At 44.2% G+C, this 25710-nt stretch overlaps 1 protein-coding gene across 1 annotated transcript in view; it reads right to left on the bottom strand.

Moving 5' to 3' along the window:
• Nucleotides 1–22242, bottom strand: part of LOC104033253 (peroxidasin homolog) — a 43906-nt gene extending 21664 nt beyond the window's left edge. Inside the window, exons 1-5 of the mRNA XM_075721105.1 lie at nucleotides 22079–22242; nucleotides 11621–11692; nucleotides 3751–3822; nucleotides 3427–3498; nucleotides 498–569 (exon numbers count right to left, since the gene is read on the bottom strand). Coding sequence (XP_075577220.1) covers nucleotides 498–569; nucleotides 3427–3498; nucleotides 3751–3822; nucleotides 11621–11692; nucleotides 22079–22242 — 452 coding nt within the window. The remainder of the gene's footprint in view (nucleotides 1–497; nucleotides 570–3426; nucleotides 3499–3750; nucleotides 3823–11620; nucleotides 11693–22078) is intronic.
• Between the last annotated feature and the right edge of the window lie 3468 nt (nucleotides 22243–25710).

The raw sequence follows: 25710 nt of genomic DNA, 5'->3' as shown, positions 1-25710 counted from the left end.
AGTGGGAACCACCATGTGAACTTTGGTTCTAGTGGCTACATAACTGCTAGAAGTGATCCTGGGGAGCAGGAGACACAGGACTTTGTTTCCTAGCTGCTTTCAAGAAGGATGCGTGTTTTTCTTGTTAGACTTTCTTCTGACTTTATTCCTTTTCCACCCCCTTTTTTTGTACACACTGCCCAACAGTGACTAATACTGACCTTATGGTCAGAGTAAAATTTCAGCTGGCTTGGCCAACTGTAGGGCTTTCTGCAGATTTACCCCTACTTAGATGGAAACGTGCACATAACACAACATGGGAAATTCCCTTCATATTCTCAGTAACCCTTCTACTTGGCAAGTACATAAAATCTCCTTCTTCAAGGAAGCTTCTTTTTGCGTTTCCCTCCATTTTGAAGATCACGCTTCATGCTATCAAAACAGTTACACAAAACGAAGGGGTTTTTCCCCCTTCTCCTCACCCCCTTACTCACAAGAAAGGTCCCATCTTTACTTACAGCCTTTCAAGTTTCGGCAGGTCACTAAAAGTCTCCGTCTCCAGGCTTTCCAGCTGGTTGAAATGCAGGTAGCTGTCACACAGAAAGTCACAAAGGGCAGGGTTACAGATTGCAATTTAAAAGAGAGAAGATCTTTCCAGATCAATCCACCAACGCCCACCAATCAGTCACTACACATCTCCGGGCAGATGTGGAGAAGCCAGCATTCTCTTTAGTGTCTCCATTTTCCACATGCAAAAATAGTAGCCAACTCTGGCTTTTCCCTATTCTGTCAATTATTTACTGTCTCTCTTAAGAAGAGGAGGACAGATTTGCTCTTCCCTGAAGCCCGAGACCACCACCATCACTGTGAATTGACCTTTGCACTGTTAAGAGTCAGGATGAAACTGCTGAGCCAGCAGCAGCTGCTCCCATCTGAGCACCGTACGGGAATTTTCCCTGCCTTTCCCCTAGTGCCTCAGCATTCCCCAACGCGTCCTTGGATTGTCAGGAAGGAAGAAATAGCTTTACTCTAAGGTGCTTGTTCCCAGCCGAGGAATTGCAACATTTCTGAATGGGACCATGAGTTTGCTGAGAGTTAATTTGTAGAAAAGGGCCCTGGACAACTTGATAAAACTCTGAAATTGGTCCTGCTTGTTGCTGAAGGTGGGACTGGGGACATCCAAAGGTCTCTTCCAGCCTGCATTTGTCTCTAACAGGAGCTCCCAGCACGTGCATCCACCCAGCGAGAGCAGAAACATCTGGAAACAGCTGCCACCAGGCTATTCTCTTTGTGCAGGGGGAAGGCACAGTCTCCAGAGACAGAGACGGTGCGGTCAGCTGGAACACTTGGAGCTAAATGGCACATTAACGGGAACAGCCCAGTTGTTGTTAATACAGGTTAATGTTTTTAGTTCCACTAAAGTCTCAAGTGTGACCTGCTGTTCCAGAGGCCTGGGAGACCTTCTGCACTGCCCCAGGTCACCCCTTGCCACCAGCAAAGGAAACCTGGGGTCTGCAGATCAACACCCCACGATACCTGAGACTCCCTGTTCCCATCAGCTGTGACATTCACCGGCACAAGTGCCGTGTTCCTGACCTTTAGATGCATTTCAGTATGGTTTCAAAGTTGCCTAAACTCTTCCCCCTTATTTTACACAGGCATAAATTTCACAGCAGACACTGATTAATCACGGATCTACAAATACTCATTCGGCTATTGTAGCTGACTGCGTTGAGAAATAATTGCCTAAGCTGCCACATGGCTGTTTGATTTGTAATGGAAGGATTCATGATAAATGCTCCGCTATCAGAGCGCAGATCGAGAGACAGCGACAGATTCTGCAGCGGAGGGCAACACTGGGGAGGGACATACATCTTTTAATAAGTCTCAGATGTCTGCTGTCATTGCTTTGGACCTTGAGGAAAGCATCTGATACTGTCTATCAATTGGGTTATACTTTTTCTTGAAAAGCTGGCTTGTGTGGTACAGGAAAACGGGGTAGGATTTGAGCAAAGCTAATTCTTTTGGAACCCTGCCTGCCTGAGATTGAAAACAGATGGGCCTTTCAGAGGGTTGTTTGTTGGTTTTGTGGTTTTATTGGGGTTTTTTTCTTTTATTCGTGACATCAAGTCTGGAATGCTCATTGTTAAAATATCACTGTGGCCAGCATCAATTCCTCTCTAAGCATAGCTGAGTTGGTATCTGCTTCCTATGTTTTCTCCCAGGCATCCTTGCTGAGCTGGTTGATGAAAAGCCCACCTTGTACATAAGGTTGGTAGCACACCTATTATTAAGCTTGCCTGAAACTTCTCGCTATAGTCTGTCCACTTCTGCTCTCAGCCTGGAGAGCAAGCTGGATCCTATCCCTTTTACAGCAAAATCCTTAGTTACATTCCAGCCCTATAAACGCTGTCATTTGGCACAATCCATGAATGAGAACGGTTTCACCTTTGGTCCCAGTTCTCCAATGATGCAAATAATTCCTATACTTCAAACATCCCTGCTCACGCTCTCTCCATATCTACACATGTATTTACACACATGCACGTAATATATCGTGACCCTGGCACGAAAAATCCAATCCCAGTTTAGCAAGACACTTTAGAAGAGTCAGACCTCAGTCTTCCCATCTGACCTTGAGCATGGAGTGCTCAGAGTCAAAACCCAAAACTTCTTTGATTGAATAAACAGCACAGATTTGCAATACGCAGAAGGGGAGCAAATAAGGACTGCTGGAGCGTCACTGAGATGGGCTCCAGCTGCCAGGAGAACACACGAGGCTCCTTTCATCCCAGAGTGCCATGCAGCTTGGAGGGAAGGTCATTACTCTCTTTGTTTGGATCCATCATCTTCCCCCCACTGCAATTTCCAGATGCTTTACAGCACATGAACACCACCATCCTGCTGCCTCCCACGAATACCCTGCTGTGCCAGCTCTCAGCTTGCACTTACTTCATCCATTCATTTTCAGCAAAGGTTTGGGTAAGAGAGAAACTCAACCAGTGCCCTCTATTCAAGCAAAGGGCCAGATCCTACTCTCTGCTCCCGGAGTCCCAGCAGACATAAACACAGCAGGCCAGCTGCCTTCTGCTTCAAGCCATCCTGCAGGCCCCTATCTCCTCCCATCGTAAGGTCCGTGGACGTAAAGGGAATCAGAAGCACAGCTGGGCTCTTCCTATGTTCCAGAGGCTTAGGGTCAGGAGAAAACATATGGGACATCAGTATGAAGAGACCTCAGCGTTAACTAACCAAAATCAGCACTGGGACCAGCTGTTTTCAAATGAAGCCAGTGTAGTCTTGCAAAGCTGGATGATAAAACAGTAGAAGCCTCATCCTGCTCCTTGCTACTCTCCACTACTGGAAACACAGCGCTTGGGTTAGAGGAGCCAATAAATCAGCTCTTACGCACATCACATCCAGCAATAAACAAGGCTCGTTTGTACTTACAGCTGTTCCAGAGAACGGAGCCCGTTGAAGGCATGTTGCTGGATGCTCTGAATTTCATTTTTATAAAGGTAGCTTTCAAAAGGAGAGAAAGAAAAAAGCATTAGGATAACCGATCAGCAATTGTGTTTTAAAAAGACACAGGAAACAGCTATGAGCCTCAACTGAAAGCAGAGCTTTCTGATTGGATTCAAGGGCAAGGTTTTATAGCTGTGACACTAACATCCAGAAATTCTGACCACAGAAAATACGTCCTTGACTGGCAAACATTAGAAGTGGGCTGTTAAATTTTAAGGAGCTTAAGAAACTACTGAGCCACCAACTCACAGGTATTTCAGGTTCTCCAGATCTTCAAAGGATCTTCTCACAATTTGTTTTATCTGATTATTGTTCAGCAGCCTGTTCAAATCAAGGGAAAAAAAAAAACCACAACTGGTGAATTCAGCAAGTGTAAGACTTGTGGCATTTGTGTTCCTGGATGCCCACTGAAAAATCCTGAACCTGTGCTTTCCAGAGTTTAAGATTTAAAGGGGTTAGAAGATCAAAGTTTGGATACTCACACCAGCAAGTCAATTGGAAGGTTTCTCACCCAGAGGTGCCAAGTGCTCCCAATATATACAATGTTCAAAGACTTTTCTTTACCTTTTGCCACAGTGGTTTTCATCCCAAAGTTACATTTTTGGCCAGGAAAGGGATGAGGGGAAGGGGAGACAGGCAGAAGGAAGAAGGAGGGGAGGAAGAAATTAAATCATTGCTGCCACACTTGTACAACCACAACGGTTTTTGAAGGTGCATGGTTGTGTTCAACAGTGTGTGAGCAGAGGCGTGCAGAGCCAGTTTTTAAGAGTACAAACACAGTTTAAAATGCCAGTTCACAGTGGAGTTATAAAATGGTAATGCTTTGTTCTAATCACTTTGTATACAGAGATGTGCAAATGAAAAATAGATAAATAGATATCTGACTCCTGAGGCTATTCAGAGACAGCCTCTTTCAATCTAGAGAGCTTTGTGCCAGATTTTAATATAAAACCTATGGACAACATCACGTTGGCAGGCAATCTCCGACTTGTATGTGCAGTTGCCATGACTGTGCATGCAAATGCTGGCCGGTGCCAATGACCAGAAACACAGCTCAACCTTGTAATAACCATGCTGTGTGCAACAGCGGTAACCACGCAGCTGAACATGACAAAAACCTCTTCTGCAACCAACCACTGCCAAGCCCGACACCGAGAAAATGAAATAAATCACTTATACATAGCTCTTTAATACACAACGTTTAACTATTCATCATGGCTGCCTAACCGCCCTCCTGTGGGTCTTTCGCCGCGGTACCCCACTGATGTTCAGATCTGGCAAACTTCACCGCGGCCGCAGTGCTGGTGGAGCTTAGAGCCCAATAGCTCAGAGCGAGGATTTTACTGGCTACACTTATTTTTTAAAATTTCTAAACGGACATGCAGATGGAGAGGACAGCTGCGACCATGTGCTGCAAAGATTTGTTTTTCCTAGTGTTGTAGGAAAAACTGCTATTCCCCCTGCAAGCAGCCAGACCTTACAATGTTGCGTCAAAGTCAACAAGTGCACTGGATGTGAATTTTCTATTTCACAAGCTTTTTGTGACAGCTATGCTCCTCAGAAACGATCTGCCAGCAGACAGCAGGTGAGAAGACAGTTCAGCACTTTCCCAGCAGCAAAGCCCAATCTTCCACCCCACTTTGCTGGAGAAAATAGGGCAGGCAGTGCATCAGCCAGCCTCTGGCACTATAAGCAAAGGTCTCTTCCCAGGAAGAACAGTTTGCGCAGGTAAAGGATGGAGAGAAAAGACAAAGAGGTGGGGAGAAATGGAAGAAAACGTGTGGGAAAAGCAGATGAAGATAAAATCAAATGCCTCAGGGATGCAAAGATAAAAGGTGCCAGAAACACACACGTGTTACGGCAGCTTCGCAAGTTACTGCCAGGCACCTGAGCCACACCAGCTTTCTACCACCTTGTTCTCAGGTGCAGTATTACATTAAGGGTCCAAAAAGCACGTAAGAAACTTGAGAGCAGAGAAACCTTTGGAAGTCAGAACAGTAAGGTTTGAGAAAAATCCCAATATTCTTGATTCGACTGTCCTCTCTTGATTAGCTACCCTGCTACCCTGGACGTGGGTGCCAGTACCAAACTGCACATTGCCAGCGTTGTGGACAAGCAGCCCGAAGGCGTTAAGGCAGAAAGTTGCTGGAAAGTTTCTGCACAGCTGGAAGCAATGGCTCAATACACACGGCTGAGGTTAAACAACCCAATTTCACTCGTAAAGATGCAAAAATGATGTCAAGTCCTTGGAACACGCTATTCTGCGTTGACAGCCAGATATGCTGAGTGGAAATACAGCCCCTGAACACCAACCCAAAGGTTTATTTGATGATTGAACACCCAAGGACTGGAAATAGCTGCTTGAGAGCAGTGCGGGAGAGGGTTTTTTGTCTATTTACCCACAGGATAAAGACAACACAGGCACCAACCGTGCACACTTCCTTCCCTGCCCTCCATCAGCGCACTTTCATCTTCAGCCAGGGGAGGATGGAGGCAGCTTGTTCTCTGTTATCTGATCCTTGGCCCCACTTCTGAGGACGCTGGATGGGCTGATAGATGGGTGCCAGCTCCGACATCATTCCCATGGACGCGAGTACCTGTCCCCTGCCACGCAACTGGCACCGGCCACAGGGGACACAAGATAATGACCAGGTCCTGGATGCAGGGTCATGCCAACAGCCTGAGCAGCCCCACGCACCACGATGGTCTGGACTCCTTCACTGACCCTTTATCTTTAATGCAGTGAGTTCAGATGGGGACTGAAATCCAGGGCAGATTTCAAATTGCAACATGTTGTCTGACTGCGTTTTGGTGCTATTTGAAAGCATTAACCTAGTCAGCTTTGTTGTCTTGGCTATTTAGGACAGTTCAGGGGGGTGTAATCAGTGATCCAAGCCAAATAAGACAAATTCTGGAAGTTCAGATGGCATGCAGCACACAGGCCTCTTATCTCATCGTCTGATACTTAAAAATTTGTTCATTGCCCGATTAAATGTTAAAAAGCGTATGGAAGAAGCCATCTCTGTTTCCTGTCTCAGGATTCCCCACTGTAATAGAAGGATATGTCCTGGAAAAAACTCAGAAGTGAGATAATTTATGAAGTCCATCATAGGCCATATATTCCAAAATGCTGCTTTCAGAGAAATCCATAGACAAGACAGCACATCTGGCTCCTATAAAGACTTTAGATGGCTTGTGCACAGCTGTCTGCTCCTCGACTTCTGTGCAATTCACCCAGGCAGAGAAGTGTGCAAAACCCTGGCACGACCTGGATATTGATCCCAGCTGCAATCAATACCAAGAACGCCCAAATTCCTGCTAATGTTAAAGAGGATTGAAAGCTAAGACCTACTGCTAACCAGATCTGTCGGGAATAAATGCTCTGGCAGACAGAAGCTGGAAAGATCATTACCAATGCATGTCTTAAGTATACCCTGTAGCAAAACAAGCTAAATTAAAAGTATCAGAAGTACGTTTCCTGGAGCTTATCAAAAGACAGCAAAATGATGTGGCATTCCCCTTCGTGCCAGCTGGTGAATTGGGCTCCAAATGAGTAGGTGGACTCAATCATACAGATTTTATTCCTGAAAAATCCTTCTGGGAGGTTTGAAATATTCAAGCACCATGAGATCTGGCCCAGATTCACTAAGAGAACATTTTACTTCAGTTTCCTTTAGGTTTTATGTCCTGACTGCCCCTCCCTTCTCCTTCCCCACCCTCTCTCCGGGTTGTCAAGCACAGGCTTAAGTTGCATTAAATGAGTCATTTTCTGTTTTGAAGAATGTATTAAATGATGTGACAGTACAGAATTCAGGCTCAAAACTTGTACTCTTTCCTCTTTTCATTTGACAAACCACATGCTACAGTCATCGTGACATAACAGCTATTTTTTTTCCTCCCACCATTTATAGAAATCATCATGTAGTGTATTTAAAGAGGGAGAAAAAGCGAGTTTAAAGTTCAGCCATGCATTCTGCCTTGTTGACAGAATGATCTGGAATAGCCATTTCCTGTATTTAAGGGAGAAACTTTTATTCTGAGATCCAAGCATGGTCTGACATCTCCTCCTTGCTTGCAGGAACATGTTCTCTCAAGAGCTACTAGAGGGACCAAGACAGAGCCTCCACGTTACTCCTGTCATTCACCCTGAAACCCTTTACAAGCAGCAGCTAAAGGAGAGCTGCAGAGCTCACCAGAAGTGCCTTTTGCTCTCACCTAAGCAGAAAGAGAAACACGATGTGAGCAAGGACACTGGCAGGGCAAAGGCACAGGCAGAAGCACATACCACGATGTGGTCTCCACAGAGTCCCTATTCTCTGGGGTGCCCATGCCACAGGCAGAACAAAATGCCTACTGGGAAAGCTAAGAAATACTGCTTTGGTCCCAGGGTTGGACATTGCTATAGATGATGCTGGAAAGACCCAAGTAGCAGCAACCATTTGGCTCTGACGGTCTTGGTTTGAAAATACAGCAATCGACCAGTTGGGTCAACATGGCAGGGTGCTGACCTCCTGGGGGAGGACGTAAGGGGACAGTCATGCAGGGGTGTCGTCATCCATCCCCACCCAAAGATGACCTAAAGCAGCAAAGACCGGAAAGCAATGAGAAGCTATGCCTCACCACGGGCTCGCAATGTGTTTGCTCTCTTCCACGGTCCACCGCCTGCTGTGAGCTAATGTTGGGTTAAGCGATGCGGCTGGTGTTGGCAAACTCAAGCAAAACATCTGCTGAGGAGCTGCGGATTTTGCGGATGGCATACAAGAATCTTTTCCCCTCTCTCTCCCTGCTAACCTATTTTTTTTTTTTTTTACCAAGGGGACATATTAACAGTTTAAAAATACACAAAGGAGAGCCTGACACCAACATCTGCGCAGGAACTGAGAAGAGGCAATAGGAAGGGATGAGGAAACCTTACAACTCTAAGACCTTTGGCCCAGGAGGACTTCTCCGGAGCACAGGATGTTGCTGACAGCCAACAAGTGAGCTCCCAGTGGTGCAGGACTTAGGATAATTGCTTATTACCTGTGGTGCAGTACCAGGAGTCCCCAGCCAGAAGCACAGAACGACTGTATCTCTTCCACAGACAAACAGGGCTCCTGTTTTTAATTTTGAAGTAGTGCTCTGTAATCTATCAAGTCTCTGCACCAGGGAGAGAAAAGAAGAGAGCAGAGCCAGGGGAAGGTTTGAACTGCTGAAGAGTCCCACTGGACATTCACGGCAGGCTCCTCTTCTGTCAGTCTCACAGCCCACCTCCGCACATCCAACGCAGGCTACAAAGGTTTCCTTATCGGGGTGGTTTATGAACTGTCAAACTTGGATATAGTACAGCCATCCTGCCCAAAAGGAGATGCAGAACAGAAGCTTTGCCAGAATCTGCTGCCCTTCCTCTGTCAGGCCAAAGCACTATAGAAAAAGGCTCTTTTAAAAAAAAAAAAAAAGCATTTATTTGCTTAAGGAAAATTTAAGTCCCATAGCAGAAAGCTGCAAGCTGAGAGCTCTGCATATGGAACCTGAGCTACTCTGTCCTCCAAACCTCTCACTTCAAATAATCTGGCCAAACTTTCCCAGCAAGTCTCTCGGGGATTTTAAAGGATTTATTCTCTTTAACACTTGAAGACCTAGTCCTCAGGCAGAAGTTTACCATCTAAGAAACATCAGCAAATTCTTCAGCTCTTGTCAGTTTTGATGTGGGAATTGGACAAATCAAAGCTCCTGGAGAGAAATTTGCTTTGGGAGTATGAGGTGTGACGTTCTCTCATTCAGTTATCAAGGTCCTCATCCGTGGGAGTTAACTACTGCAAGTGTGAGAGTAACTGATTTTTCCAGTTTGCTGGCCAAACCAAGAAATACAACTAAGCATACAAAGTACTATCTAAATGGAAAGGTTTCATTCACAAAAGCAGTTGATTTCTAGAATTCAAATATAAAAATGCTGTATTTTGTTAGAGCAGTGTTTCACCTAGTCTAGTATTCCAGCTCTGACGATGGTCACAGGACAGTATTTAGGGAAAGCCTGCCCACTATCTGTGCAAAACATGTTCCTCTTACTGTCCCATACTTACTGCCCACAGCATCCATAATCATGAGATTGGGGATGTTAGGGGGTACATTCATGCCTGTTGCCTAGTATCTGTTCATGGACTTGCTGTCCTTGATGTCCTTGTCCAGGAGGGTGTGGAGACAGAAAGCAAAAAGAATTGGATAAATTCACGGAGCATAAACAGGTATTAGAGAGAGACTCTCTCTTTCCATCCTAGCCAGGCTGCGCATCTGTATCTAGCTTCAAGCAAAGTGGCAGGAGTCAGAAAGAAAGAAGCAGAAGTCTTGCAGATGTCAGGGACCTGCCTAGACTGAGGCACTGGCAGGGCAGGAACTGGGATCTCTTACAAAGCTCCGCAGGTTGGGTGGAGCGTCTCTCCAAGTGAAGCCCTGCCAGCATCCTTAGTTTCCCCAGGGTTCGGCTGAAACTAGCCTGGCGGTCCTGCCGTGCTGCCTGCCAAACATCTGTCTGCATCACACAGAGATGACATAATTTGGAACGGTTTGTTTTCTCGACTCAGGAGAGCTTCAGGGGTGGAAGAGCAGATCCAGAGATCAAGATGCCTCAGCAGAGCTTTGTGATAAGGTAAAACCCTACAGACTTGGACTCTTTTCTCTCTAGCTATTTTAGTCACTTTTCTCACCCTATCTCAAATGACAGAAATCCATCAGTACTAATCTTCGGGATCTTTTCGCTCTATTATATTTGGTAATTAAGTACCACATGGTGCTGTTTGAGAGACTAACATGGCCTGTTCTTGTGCTCTGGAGGAACACCATTACTGGCAATAAAGTTTTCTACCAGCCTACTAGTTGACCACCTGTACTATGAGCAGGGGCCTGGGCCATGGCAATTTGAAGCATCCTGAAGTTTGGTTTGGCCAATCAGTCCCATACATACAGTGAAACAATATTTAGCAAATTTTGATTTTTACAAGATAGCTATTGAACAGGTCTCTGACAAAGTCCTGCTGTATTCCCACTCTTCCTAAAACTTCTTACAATTGATTGAATTCCTTATTGCCCAGGTCTTCCTTCTTTCAGCACTGCCATCTTTACAGGATCAGGGACTTCAGATCTCTCAAGGTCAGACAGAAAAAAACAATCTGGACTTTCTCTTGCCACTTGGGACCATGAATCTACGAACCCAGGAAATCTGAGCACATCTGTTGTGCAGTGCAGGTTCCCAAGCTAGCTGGTTTGCCTCACAGAGAGATTCGAGCTTGGACCTGGAAATCTTATAGCTGTTAGCGCCATGTTACAGCTCGAATAATCAGATCTGAATCTCAGCAGGCCAATTACATCCAGCACAGTGCTGCACTGACACAGCTTCTGTTTCTGATTTGGGAGCTGGTTTGTTTTCAACTTCTTGGCTACATGGTGCAGATGTACTCATATCTATCTTCAAACCCTCAGCCTTACAGCGGCAAGAATCAGCAAGGGTTCCCACTATTTCCTTTGAGCAGAGCGAGAAACTTGTTAGTAAGAGTAGTATATCATACCAACGTGAGCATGCCTGCTCTGGCTGGGATGCAAGACTAAGGGAACTGCCTTCTACGCCCACTCCCATCCGCAGTAAGGTAGACGTAGGCATTTATTCTAGGGCAAGGCATAGGGACAAGACAGCATTCGAAAGGACGCACTCTCACTTCAGTCAAAATCATGTAGAGCAACTAATGCGGTTCATGCATTTGAGGAGGCCATGGAATGGAAGAGGCTTTTAATGCATCCCTCTGCTATCTTGATCCCAGGCCAGAACTGGTTTTACAGGCTTCTCTAAAGCCATACCTGCTGAAACATCCTCAGGCAGTGACAGCATGCATCAGGATTTTTAAATATTTTTTTTTTAAAAAAGACAGATTAATTGCCAAAATAAAAGTTATTAAATTGCACATTTAATTAAAAAGAGTAAGAAACAAGATCCAGGGTAGAACAGAGAGAATTTTAAAGCTTTAGCTGGATACACACAACTTGGCTGAAATAACTAAAAGACCAAGACCATCTAAGCCATTACGGAGGATAGTGCTAACATAAGTAATAAATGGATATCCTTGCTGCAGGGTGACGCAGTGGAACTTACAGTGTGTTGAGGTTCTTCAGTTTCCTAAAGGCTCCAGGTTGTATCTCCTTGATGTGGTTGAACCGTAAATCTCTGAAAGCAGAAATTACCATCAGTGCACTTGTGATATAAACAAGCCATCAGCAATCAGCATCACCCATGGGAGGAAGGGAGGAGGGCTGCTGGGAGAGTCTATCGTACCAGGCCTACACGAAGTGGAGAAATGGAGACAAAGATCCGGGAAGGAGCGGAGAAGGAGTGGGGACGATGGCTGGGGTCTACTGTTGTCTGCAAAGTCAGCCAACACGCCTACATTTACAAAAATTCATTTTAATTTAGAAAACTAAAGACTGCAAGGACTCAAGCGATCATTTCCATGAACACCGGACAAGGTCTGCTGCTCAACACCCCAAGTTCATGTGCAATTACACTTGCATCTCATACTGATTTGTAGAGGAACGAACATCATCTCATGGACCCCTTTTTTAGCTCCCTAGCAACATTATCTTTGCCCTAAAATGGTTAAATTCGATCAAATAACCTCATATAATAAGCATTTCACATTCTGCTCCGCAATGCTCCAAGACTCAGAACAGCTTATCGCTGCCTGCATTTCAAATTTGTGCCAACTTCAATTAGAATTAGCGGAGTCCAGGGGATTCTGGCAAATTTCAAGGGCTGTCCATGCAACTACATCGACTTGGAGCCCTAAAACATGGGAATTTGATTGCTAATGAGATAATAAAATAAGAGGTAAGTGGTTTAACCCATTTAACCAAGTAGAAACACTTCTATGGGGAATGCACATTGATTTGGCACCTTCCACAGTCCAGTGTATTATAACAAATCACAAAAGACTGAAAAATGTTTTTTCTGTTAGTTTCTATCCAAAGCAAAACAATGAAGTTGTTTTTATTTTCTCCTAGGCTGCCTGATCTATCACATTTAGAGAATACACAGCTATTTCTCAGTTTAAGGCAGCCTTTTAAGGGCATTTGCTTTAAGAGGAAAAAACACATGAATATGCCAAATTGCCTGTCATTCTGGTGGTAAATTAGAGAGCATTTGGAGGCAGAGTTTAAAGCAAGTATTCAACAAATAGCTACAAGTTCAACACTTATTTTTAGAACAGGCATCAACAAATTCAGGTTTGTATAAAATTAAGACTAGAAAGAGGTGCATTCGTTGCAGGTAGCTGTACACCCAAACTGACAGCGAGTATCCAAGGGGCCTCAATGATCTTGGAGCAAGTACTCGAGAAGAGGATACATGGTAAGTAAAGCTGATTTTATTCTAAGACGTAATGTTTCTTTAGCTTAACAGTTTGCAAAACTAGTTATTTTATGTTAAAAAATTCCCACTAAGTTTTCTTACTTTTTAGGCAGAAAATGCATGGCATTCTTAATTAACTCAAGTTATGCTGAACTATTAAATCTCTGCCTTGTTCCCCCTTTGTTATCACTGAACGCAACAGAACACGTGCCAGTGGAAGTTGTGTTTTCTGTTGTGTTTTCTCCTTCCTGTAACTTTTCAACTCTGAACAAAGGAAAGAGAAGACGAAGGCAAGGAGAAGCCTCTCCCCTTTCTTAGTGGTAAGTATTGCACAGAGAAGAGTTAGAGGGCAGGAAGGAACACAGCATCAATATTTAAAAAAAAAAAGTGTTGGAATTGTAATTTACAGGCACCATTTGTCCACTGCAAACTGCAGTCCCGAAGGATCACCCTTTGGAATTGCAGTTTTTAACAGTAACTTTACCTTTGACATTTTCTGGTGCGTTTGGCTTTACTTGCATTGCTTCAAATGCGCGTTTCTGGCTCTTCTTGATGGAAGGTGTTACATATCCTTCTTCCCCGATGATGTGAATTTGAGGATATCTGTACGCATTTTTCAAGGCAATGGTTGACACCGTAAAGCCAAATACAATTAAACATCGGCAAAGGTGATAGCACAAGGCGCTGACTATTCTCCACAGCCTCATTAGAAGGAAATGAGGAAAGGCTAGACCATGAAAAAAGGTGAAGAAATGCAAACTTGATTTATACACTGTAACACACAGACACCAACTCTGCCTACCCCGGGGGGCTGTAAAAAGCTGTGTAATTAGTCCAGGCAGCTGGCTACAGGTAATAGGGAACATAACAAACAAATGGAAGAAATACACAGGGGTCAGGGCTGAAGCTGTTGATGCTCATGGAAGGCAGCGGGAAGCAGGCAGTGAAGTGTAAAATACCACTTTGTGTCACAGGCTGCAGGTGGGGGGGAGGGAAAAAAAAAAAAAAAAAGTCGGACTATTTTAATGGACAAAGGCAACTGCAAACCTTCACACCCCAGCATTCACACATAAGTGCACAGCTTCCACAGCTGAAACGAATAGCAAAACACAGAACCACAGGTGACTGCAAACACCTCTGAAAGCCCAGAAAAATAAAACACAAGCTCCTCCGCTCCCAGGGTTGTTTTCGCTCAGTCACTTGCCGCAAACAACTCCTTGGAAATGGTGCTGTGGAAGTTTGCAGCTGGTCTCCAGCTCTCTCAGCAAGCCTGACCTCCCAGGCCTTGGGTTTCTACACCTGCGAGAGCAATGAAGCCAACCTGGGCTGCAGAGCCTGGCAGGAGCGACCCTGTGCCACTAGCAGAGCTCTCACGGCTGTCGCTTGCCTGGACCACCTCTCAGTACAGCTCCTGCTGCCGAGAAGTGCACGGATCGAGAGATGCCTCCTGGTAGTTCCCACTGCTGAGCAAGCAATGGGGGTCTAGTTTAATGCAGGAACTTTTCCCCTATATCATCCCCAAGGAGCATAAAATAAAGCTCAGCTTATTATTTTAATGAAATTATCTTGATTTTCCTTCTGTTTTCTCTTCCAGATAAGACCTTCAAACGAGTCCCTGGACCCCAGCTGTCTTGCGCTGCTTTGTAAAGCTCACTCTCTGGTTTGCTCTCCATCACACAAAGGCAACAGCTTTCCCCACAGACAAAAATAGGGAACCGAAACAGTGCATGTCCACTCCGAGCACTCCATTTCAAGAAATGATGTGAATTAACTGGAGAGAATCCAGAGGAAAGCAATGGGAATGATCTGAAGTCTAGAAAACATGACAGTGAAAAGAACTGAAATGGTTTATTCAGCCATCGATACAATAACCATGTCAGAGCATTGCTACAAACAGAAAAGGGCAGAGAGTCACTAAAACTGCAGATTCTCTCTTTTTTTTTTTTTTTTTAATATCTTAAACAGCAATGCTAATAAAACAATCAGGTGGACTGCAGGTCAGACAGACATCAGCCACAATATGGTTTAGGTAGCGTGGATCCTACCCTGGAGGCATGGACTAGATTATTTTGCTCCCCGTATCCAAGCAAGCAGTAAGAAGACACTAGCGTGGATGTCCCTACGCAGCAAAGAAAGCCCCTGGAGATATGGAGGAACCCACATCTTCCTCCTTACCAATGCATTAAAAAACCCCAATACTTTGGCTCATCCATAGCGTTTTTTCTCCAGACCTTGCTTAGCCTGAAGCTTAGCTGGTAACGAATGCCATGTAAGGCTGCACTGGGAAATTCCTGGCTTGCATGTATTCGATTGAGAACATTCCCTGCAGAGTTTGTCCCCTCTTACACAGAAACGCTTGTTTCTCTCTATTCCCAGGGCACTCATTCTGGAAACCCGATGTTTCTTTTCACGAACAAGTGTGCTTTTTACGGGGACCCACCACGCAGCTTCTCCCGTGCCAGCCCGTTCCAGCTGCCGTGTGCGCCAGCAGCTGGGCTCCCTCGCTCCCGCCTGCCGCTTCCCACCTTGGCTGGAATTTGCAAAATGGGGTGAGGGAAATCCCTTGGGATTTAACTCTCCCCACGTTTTCAAGGCCAACAATCTGGGATTACAAGATACCTTTCTGCAAGGAACAAAGGGGATATCTGGCTGCTGGAGGATCCCAGATCCTTTTCTACCTTCACGTACACAGTGCCTGGAGGCCTGGGACAGCAGCTGTCCCGCATCACGCAACACCGATCCCTCCGGACAATACCAGCTTGACTGGCTCAGCAGAACATCTCACCAAACCCTCGTGCCAAAGCACCATAGCTTTGACAGGAAACTGGGCTGGAATACATGGATAATCTAGGATCTGCTATTGAAATAACTCACCTTTTCAGACTCTGGGAACTCTTAACCCCATTGCAGAGGCTTACTAAGAATGCCAGAATCTGCAAATGGATGGGGAAACAGGTCTTTACGGAATGACACTTGAATCTTTCCGATCCTCTCAGAACAATCATTCCTGAAAGCACTGTGTGAAATGATTAACAGTGATTAGCATATAAAGCAATCAGTGGCTTTAACAAGAAACTTCCACTTCTGTTTTAACCTATTTAGGCTTTTACAGAATCATGTATCAGGACATTAACTAAGCAGATAATTAGCTACAAGAGGTATTTTACTGCAGTTCCATGGAAATTACTGGGTTTGTTTCATTGAAGCATCTTTTGTGTTCAAAATGTTGTGCACAGCAATGATGCTGGCAGTTCCGGACCATTTCACCCAGAAGTGGGTGAGTAAGCGGCAGCCACCCAATCATTAGCAACAAAGACACAGAGAGTGAAGGTGGTTTTACAAACAGAGATAAGACATTGAGGCTTCTTCCAGTGTTTCCTGGGGAAGGGAGGGCGTGAAAGACATCCTAAACAATTTTTAAGTCAAGTTCCCCGTATATACAAGAAGAGCCAGAACATTTATCAGAAAGATGCTCGTTTCTCTTAGTTATCTGCAGAACATCGGAGTCAGCTCTGCAGGTTCCCACATCCTGCCAAACAGCTCCAGTTCTGGCACGAAGGGAAAACAGCCGTGCTGAGATGGAAATGAAGTCTTCCAGATTCACTGTCATCGGCCCCCTAACTCAGGAATGTCCCTCGCACACACGCATCCCCAAATGGCTTTAATAAATGACAGCCTTCATCTCCAAATCCCTACATGGACAGCTGAGCATTGCCACCTCTGCTAGACAGATGAGGAGACCGCAGGGAGGCTCAGGGCTGGCGCGTTTTCTGAGTCCTGGCTATTTTGGGGTGTACCAGCTTAAGACATCAAGATCTGACTGTTCAAAGAGTGAAGAGGAAGGAAAATATGTTCAGCATGGAAACACTAGTAAACGAGATTACACGATCGTGGATGAAACACTGAAGAGCAAGCAGATGCAGAGAGCCTCATGCTGCCGAACAGGCTGTCGTTCTCTGTTGCACTGCCATACTGCTTACATTTTGAAGCTTTAGGGATGGGCACACTAGATTTTAATTAAGAAATTACCACAGGCATTCCCCAAACCAGTTTTTCAAGATTTCAGCTCCCACAAACGGGGGTCAGATTTTCAAAAGGGCTCCCCTCTGCATCAGCTGGGGCAAAACAGTAATTCAGCGGTCAACGTATCAAGCTGGTTTTGATTCCACCTTTTCTGTGCACATAAGCTGGCATGAATGTTGCACTTCACAGCCTGGCCCTGAATCATAGAATCATTTAGAATCGTTTAGGTTGGAAAAGACCTTTAAGATCATCCAGTTCAACTGAAGGCAGTGCCAGGGCAGGAGGGGTCCGCTGGTGCTTCATCCCGGGTGGAATCATTTCATCAGCTGCCACAGCACAGCCCTTCAGCTCTTGCCAGTAAAGGCAGGAGCAAGGAGTATCTCCAAAACATAGTTTTGGCCCTGGACACGTATTCAAGTAGGGAGATTACACAGCAAACTGTTGACCTCATCAGTCTCAGATAAGTTGAGCTATTATGTATTAACAGCTGGTATGGAGATTAGGGTCTGATCCTAAGCAAACCAGCTAAGACTACTCTTGGGCATTCATGTCAGCAAGGAGCAGGACCTCTTAACGTGATGCATATTTCCTTTGTACCATCTATTCAAGACATTGCCCACATCAAATGAAGACTATTGAACTGCTGAACTGTGTTCCGAGCCTGACCTGGAGGGAGTAAAAGAAAATTTCAGAGCGTAAAGATACATATATATCTTTTTCACAGAGTCTAAGAAGCAGTAGCACCATGCCAGCTTAAATGAACTGCTGAGGCATTCTTTCATATCAAGTCTCATGTAGCACAGGTGCCAGCTTTTTTCTTTTTTAAGAGCATGACTATTTAAATCTTTACCCAGAATACACGGACATTCTTTCACCGAAAAATACTGACATCTCCTTAAACAGCGCAAGAAAAAATCCTGGTATACCTATGGGGAGAAGGATGTGGTGAGGTCAATGAAAATGCAAATACTCAAGCGGGAACCAGATGATGAAGCACTGTGAAGTTCAGCGAAGGCAGGATTTCTGAACACTTAAGGTAGCTACAATCGCAAGAGTTAGGATGCTTTCATCAAAAGACGCTGGAATGTTTCTAGAAGGAAAATATGTTTTAAACACCTTTCGTCCCCCTTTTCCTTCCAATGAAGGGAGTTCTATAAACAGAACATACAGAAAACTTTGGTCACCTCTAAAAGGTTTAATGAGGATTAAATACTACAGTGAAAAGAAGTCAGAAAGAGATCACACCTGGCACATCCCGAATGCGTGGGTGTGCATTTAATTGGCTGCATATAAGACTATCACATGCAGAGGAAATAAGTAATCCATCCTTTAACCCAAAGCCCACGACAGAGACCACAAAGGGAGCAGCATTTCCAAGAACTCATTTGCTCAGTAAACCTTTCCCCAACAAATATATAAAGTTCCTTCTCAAAGCTATGCTCCTTAAGACAGACTAAGAGAGCTACACCCTGTCCTACTACAGCCTTCCCTACTGCAGTGCAACGACCTGCCGGGGGAAGAAAGGAACCGAGCGGCCACCAAACAAGCAGCGCAACGACGAAGGGAAACAACACTTGTCAAGCTGGCCGTGCTTACGCCGCCCAATTAGCAACCAGGTCCGTGAACAACTGGGTCACCTCCAGTTCATGCCAGCGATGCGTTCCGACCCCAGATACCGCGCCGCCTTTGCTTGTGCCCTCAGCTATGTTCCTCTAGAAGTACTCATTCATTATGTGCTATGCATAATGCAGAAAGGAGAATAACCCATGGATAATTGGATTGCAATCCATTAGCTGCCAGCCAGAGGGGAACTTCTTTCCATGGAGTTGTTCTACTCATGCCCGCACATTTCAAAGTTTATTGTTTTAAATGTCACACTGTAGAACAAATGACTTAGAAGGTTAAAGACCTATTGAAATTTTCTGAGTGTATGTTGCACAGCTGTTCCCTTCTTTGGGCTGCTGGCGAAAAGAACTGCTTGAATCCCAGCGGTAACCAGCAGATCACATCTGGATAATCATGTTCCAGTTGAACAGACAGCAGCCAAAATACGTTTGCAGCTATACACCATGAATTTTGATAGCTTACTTATCTGCACACGTGTAGCCATTCCTGCCATCCTATTCTCTTGCTCAGGATAAAACGAACAGACTTCATTACCAAAGATAAATAGCCGATTGCTAAAACCAGACATTGGGCCAGATCCTCAGCTGCACCCAGCTGGGACTGGGAAGGGAGGAGGGAAATGGCGACCAAAGAGGAGCCAGTAACAGCTCATCAATCCTGGAACTGGTTCCATGCCAATCCCAGCATCGCTTGGAGAAGGCTATGGGCTGCTCCAAGTTACGCCAGCTGGCTACAGCCCCGAGGGGGCCATCTGCCAATGGGGCTTGTTGAAGCACAGCGTGTGCCGGCTAGAAGACTTCCCCACTCTTCAAGGATTGTTAGAGAGAGGGTGGCACGGAGTCATGGAGGTCAGAAAGTCCCAAACTCCCAACTTCAAAGCAAACTCCATCTGGAAACTGCAGCTGTTCTGCGAGGGAACCGAGCTGGAGCCTGGGATCGGTGTTTGTAACTGCAGTCACAGACTGGGTCCGACTCGCACCAAAGGGCAAATGTGGAAAATATCACAATCCCACATCTTCTACTCAGAATAACTCCATGATCAAGACTATTCTTGCTACAATTCTGAATGTTCGCTCTGACACAACGGTCCTCCCAGGAGAAAGATTAACATACCAAAAAGCTGGAGTAGTCAAGGGTTTGGTTAAGAAGCATTCTTTGATCTTCCACAATTAAAAAAAGTTTAATTACACAAATGCTATTTATAACAGATACAATGGGATGCTGGCTGGGAAATGCATTTACATACATTAGATCTTCCAGATAGCCAGAAAGTCAGGATTTTTACTTGCTACACACCATACAAAGGCGCACGATCTGCCAACAGAGAACGCTTACCAGGCTCGTCTGTCTTTATATCTACGGGGATCACTGCTCATCAGTATGGGTTTTGCTTACAATTATGCAGACAGTATTAAAAGAGATAAATCAAATAAAGCCAGATAAATCTCCTTTAAAAATACTGGTCTATAAAGACAGTCATCTCATTTTGGAATATTACTACTTTTATATCTCACACCTCTACTATTTAGTTAATGTTTAAAACCCCAGTTTCCCATTCGAGGCTGTGGCTATCATGTTAAACTAAATAAACCAGCTTTCCGAGTGGTTAAGTAGGCAAAACACAGACCACTCGCAAGCAGCGTACATGCGAACTAGTTAGAGCAGAGGAAGGGGAATTAGGGCGACTGTGTACACCGCACAGGAAAATCTGGTCACCTTTCTAGATTGAGTTTTACAGACAACTCAATGCCACCTAACATTTCAGCAAGATACTACCGGGAATTTTAGTAAAGCTGCAAGGATAAGCCATGGACCAGAGTTACGTTTTGCCCCCCTGCAGTACAGAAAGAATGAAGTGTGCTATTGCCAGAGAGCGTTTAGAAATCCACCATTCCAGTACTGAAAAAAAAGCTGGTGACCACAGTACATTTCCCTCCCTCTGCACTCAAAGAATCCCTACAGGAAACACACTGGGGCTATTCAGTGTGATAGTAAATGCTGTCTCGTTTTGGAAAGAGAAGAGAAATTAAGCTTTCCTGAGCTCAGAAATATCGCAGTTTAGCCAATAAAATAAACTTTTCCCCCAATAAAATAAACTTTTCCCCCAATAAAATCTATGTTTAAACAGAGACAAACTATTTTGCTAAAATCAAATAGCATAAGGGCATTTAAAATATTTTAAAATTTCAAGATGCAGACAAATCTGTAAGGGGGAAAAAGAAGTCTGGTGACAATTTGGAGAGTCAGACTCTGCAAGCTGCTGTAGAGCAGATAACTGCTACCCAGACAGTTTGCAACAAGCCATACAGTACTGACAAGTTCCACGCTGCAGAATCACCACTCCATCCCTAGCCTAGAGAGAGAGCAAGTCCAGATTCTGACCTGCCCCATGTCAGGGTGACTCCCAAGTAGCCCAGCTGCAATCGGGTTTCCCAACAACGTGGCTTTGGCAGCTGTGGCAAGCGTAGGCATTTTCCTGTGTGTCACTAATGCTAGAACCTCTGTGGTTTCCATCCACCAAGGCAGACCTGGATGGCAGCAATTAAAATGCCAGCATCCTGCCCACATCACGTTCCTTAGGCGGCCAACAGAAAAAAAATGCATTAGCAGTATTAGCGAGATGTTCACAGGAGAAATGCTAGTACAGATGTTCTGGCTGAGACCAAATTTGCTTTGTTAGCGGCACAGGGAAAGGCTTCTCAAACGAATGTTGAAAGAGTTTTACAATTGGCAGCAGTTTAAGGAAGATGAGCATAAAGATAAGTTTTTGACAAGTCTTTCCTACTATTTACAAAAACGTTCTTCCAAACCAAGCTAAGAGGAGCACAAAGGGAAGTATTTTGCCACTGCACCTTAAAGCCACCTTTAAGTTTAGGATTAACTACTCTCAGAATCGCAGGGACGTGCTCTCCTGGATCTAGCAGAAAGCCGGCTGGGAGTCTCCAAGCATTACGTGCCCTTTTCCTCCACTTTTTCTGTTCAAATGGACTCAACCAGCAGCTCCCTCACCAACAGGTACTTTATTTCTCAAGGAATCTGTGAGTTGCCACAATTTCTGCTTTCCAAATAAGCTTTAAGTTTGGTTTGTATAGTTCAGATAGAAACTGGATAAAACAGGCACTTAAAGTCTAGGAAAGAAATAGGGTTGTATTTATCAGGAAAGTAGTTTTTTCAGTAGAGACAAAAGCCCAAACTGCTGTATTTCCCCTCTCTCCCCTACACCTATATGCAAAGCCTTCTCAGATGTAACCTGTGCAACTTTCTATAAGCTCAGTTTAACATTTGTGACCTTTGATTCTCCAAAACTGTCCTCCAGTGATCGCCCTGGCATTAGTCTTATTAAATTTTTCAGTTCCCTTGGTTATCCTGTTAACAATTAGCTGATGCTCAAAGAAGCAGTTTCTGTTTCATGCTTTAAGAGCATAAAACAGTTTGTGATGCAGACAATTCTGCAGAAAAAGGAGGAGGATAAAAAGCATGTCTCTGGCCTTGGCTTTTTCTTTCTTCTTTCTAAAGACCAAGCAGGTAAGAAGGCAGTAAAATGAAATGGTTACTCACAGTATGTTTGTCTGGGGTGGGATATCGGGGATGGTTTCCAACATCAGATGCATGCATCTTACTGTAGTCCTGAAGCACAGGCAGCGGCTAGGACAGGAGCAGGAGAAACTAGGCAAGAGGAGAAAACACAAAAAGCCTCGAAGAGCTGAAGATTTGATCAGCATGGTGTTTGCTGGAGTGTATTTGCCTCAATTCTGAACTGCAGGGAGCTGACAAAAAAAAGTTTCCCAGCCCTGAGGTCCAGGAGGAGGGGACTCATCAGCATGTGTTTGCAATTAAATTAAGGCAGTTTGACAGTCCAACCGCCCACCCTCTCTGCCATTATGTACATCATTGAAGATCCGACTGTTCTCACCCCTCTTTAATTGCGGTGCTGCAATATAAACTGTTAATTTTCATTTATTTCTGCCTTGTTTCTTATTTTGAACAGCAAGTTAACTCCTCACCTTCTCCTCAGGCATTTATCTGAACGCATGCAGAATGCACCTCTATGAACGATGACCAAAAAATGACCCTGTGCTTCCAGGGCCGAGCAAGGATGCAGATGGCCCAGGATCAAGCTTTTTATGTTAAAATTTTTGCCTTAGCGCACTCAGTGCAAACTAAGGATTGCATCTTATCTAACAGCCTGTCAAACGTATCAGGGAATAAGACTTCTAGGATAGAGGCTCTCCCTTATTACATGCAGTTATAAAACAACCAGCAAAAATTTGTCTCCAGCTATCGCTGGGAGCATAGAATGCTACAGATAAGTGATACTAAAAGGCAGATCACTAACAGAGATAAGTAACCTGCAAATAAAGACAAAAACCACCTGATTGTATGCATTCTGTAAAGATTCTTATGCAGAGTAAAAGCTGATTCATTTCAAAGACCTTTTAGTGGTATAATTCCTTTCTACAAGGATGTCATTTGGAAAAATGGCAGGATTTGGGAGAAATTAAAGGCAACTGAGGGGTGAAGAGGGAAAGAAACTTCAATGAAATCAACTGAGTTCAAACTGTAGAAGTGCAGACCACTGGATGATAAAGTTGAGATGCAAAAGGGAGGACTTGTTTCCAGCTGAATTCATCACCTTTTACTGTCATAAAGCAGCTTAGAGTGGAAACAGCTTGTCTTTAGGTTTTAAGTTATTACTACACAATAATGTGTGGGTTTAGCATGTGTAAGGCATTAACGCTCATTAGGATATAAAGGTGCTTGAGGAATTCCAAACATGGCACCATTCCACCTTACCTGGAAGGTCAAACGAAGTTTCCCCATCAACCTGCATGGCAGCTTTACACTGTAAACTACAATATAACTAACGTGACAAAACAGTACTAAACAAGAATGACATTTAAACCTCCCCGGTTCTCTTCTCCCTTCAGATTCCGTCTCACAAGCATTTGGGGAGAGAGTGTTGGCTTTTGGGGTTTCACTTACAAATTTCATGTTATAGATGGCAAAAGCTATGGGTTTTTTCTAGCTATAAAAGGGCATTGTACGGCAGGGTTTCTGCCTCTAGTCCTCAGGCAATCTGTTGTTTGTCTGCCCTGACATCGCTTTGAAACCTAAGCAAGTTCGCTGAACTTCTCCCCGCTCCCCCTGTGGACCCAACTCATGGTTTTGAGCAGAGTGTCCTCTAGTGGCCACCCAACCCTTTCTTACCAAAACAGGTTGTAAAAGGCTACATTATCCGCTTCAGCCTGTGTATAACAATTGGCAGCTGAGAGCAGATTGCTCCAGGTGAATGACAGCTTGCAATTCCAATTTGAGAAGTTAAGTGCATTAGAAGTGCATCCTTCGCGTGCATCAGAAAAGACAACGGAGGTTACGTCAAAATCTTCAAATCTTACGTTCTTGCAGCCTGATTGCTCCTATCATCTCTTTCCAAAACGCATCGAACTCTGGACAGGGTAGCACAGCTACTTAGGAGCTGCTCTGTAAAGAAGTATTTCTAGGAAAATAAACAAAAATGCACTCTTCAAACCATGCTTCAGCAACACCTTCCCTTGGCACATCTGGCCGCTTTACAAATGCAAGGCTTTTGCCTTCTGCCTCCGTTACATCTTGGTGCATAAACTGAGCTCTAAACCAACCATCTGAAAAAAAAAAGAAGAAAAAAAAAAATCCCTTCCAGGTTTATTTATACTGCTAACAGGAGAGCCGGGCCAGGCATCAGTCATGTTTCTATACGTACTGTCTTTGGAATCTTATTTCAGCGCCTGGCTGTGCAGTGGGTGGCAGCTTCTCGAAGGATTGATGGGGATTTGCCTACTCCTTTGTAGGAATGGGATCTTTAGCCGAGTCAGCAGATTTACCTGGCCATAGCACAGGGACTAATGAGTACAAAAAGGCAAGTTCTGCAACCTGTGCATTTACTTAAAAGCAGATCTTCACTTGAACTTGAAACGTACCTCTTTTACCTCACTTATCTCCCCTCCGTGACAAATGGGATGTTTGTGAGATGTCATGAAACGCTAGCAATCACAGATCCCTTAATCTTGCATTAATTTATCTTATTTTCCATCGACATGACAAATTGTTTAAAAAGGAGCATGCAGCTCTGAACAAGAACCAAAAGTTAACTCCTAAGCAGCAGGAAAGAAAGGTAACACTTGTATCCCAAGCATTTCCAGCCTCTGCTAGACAGACTTTTTTACAACAGCAGAACGCTAGGAAGTTTGGGTTTGTTTTTCAGGCATGGGGTTCTCCCCCCCTCCCTTTTTTGTTTTATTTTTAACTATCACTTCAGCCCCAGTAGAAAGATTTCACTGGAGTAAGCCCCCTGAAAAGCTCATCACTACTTCCCAGGGAACTGTGATGTACATTTTACTAGGAAGTGAACGTAAACATTATCTGGCAAATTTAATTTACTTGATACCATTTGTATGACACATCCATAGCTTTCCAAAGCAGAAAAGTATTTTTTTCCAGCAAGCATCACGTGAAGGAAAACATTAAACACTGAACTAGTCTCATGTTATAGTCGGTAAAAGGACATCTATCATACACACAGACGACAGGAAGAAACACACTTACAGGTAATTATCCTGTGGAATAAAGGTTAACACGTACATTTAATTAGCAACAGCTGTATTTGCTATTATGATGAGTTTCCTATTACAGCTGAAGCCAAAATATTATTCTCAATGCTAGTGAAATGAACGCTTTGAACACCAGCTCTTAAAAATCTTCATTCATTAAGCACTGAAACAGAGCACAGGAGACAAGAGGGGAGCTGCAGTTCAGAATGCATTAAACAAGCTCCTGCCATGTTTGGTTTAGGCAATTCCGTGAAGTACAGAAACGGATTAAATAACCTCCTGATATCTGCTGTCTAGAGGTCTAACAGCAGGTAAGTGAATTCACTCTTTAACCATCCCGATATATTAAATTGGGATCAGTGCTGTGTGTGCTAATTCCAAAATAGATCTTGCACAACTCCATTACATAAAGGCTTGGAAATCATCAGCTGGGCAGGTTTCTTTCAAAAAGATTATATTCTGAGGAGTTCATCTAAAACTATGCACTTGCACCATATCATTAAGTGCTTTTTCTAGCGTTCTAGTGACTTAACCTTCAATTATGGAAATAATTACTTATCTACAAAGTATTCTAATCACAACATGATGCAAAGCCATGTTAAG

Source organism: Pelecanus crispus, chromosome 14, assembly GCF_030463565.1.
Source record: "Pelecanus crispus isolate bPelCri1 chromosome 14, bPelCri1.pri, whole genome shotgun sequence".
NCBI classification, from domain to species: domain Eukaryota; kingdom Metazoa; phylum Chordata; class Aves; order Pelecaniformes; family Pelecanidae; genus Pelecanus; species Pelecanus crispus.
Note: the sequence above shows the minus strand (reverse complement) of the source record. Positions and strands in the feature narration are given on the sequence as shown.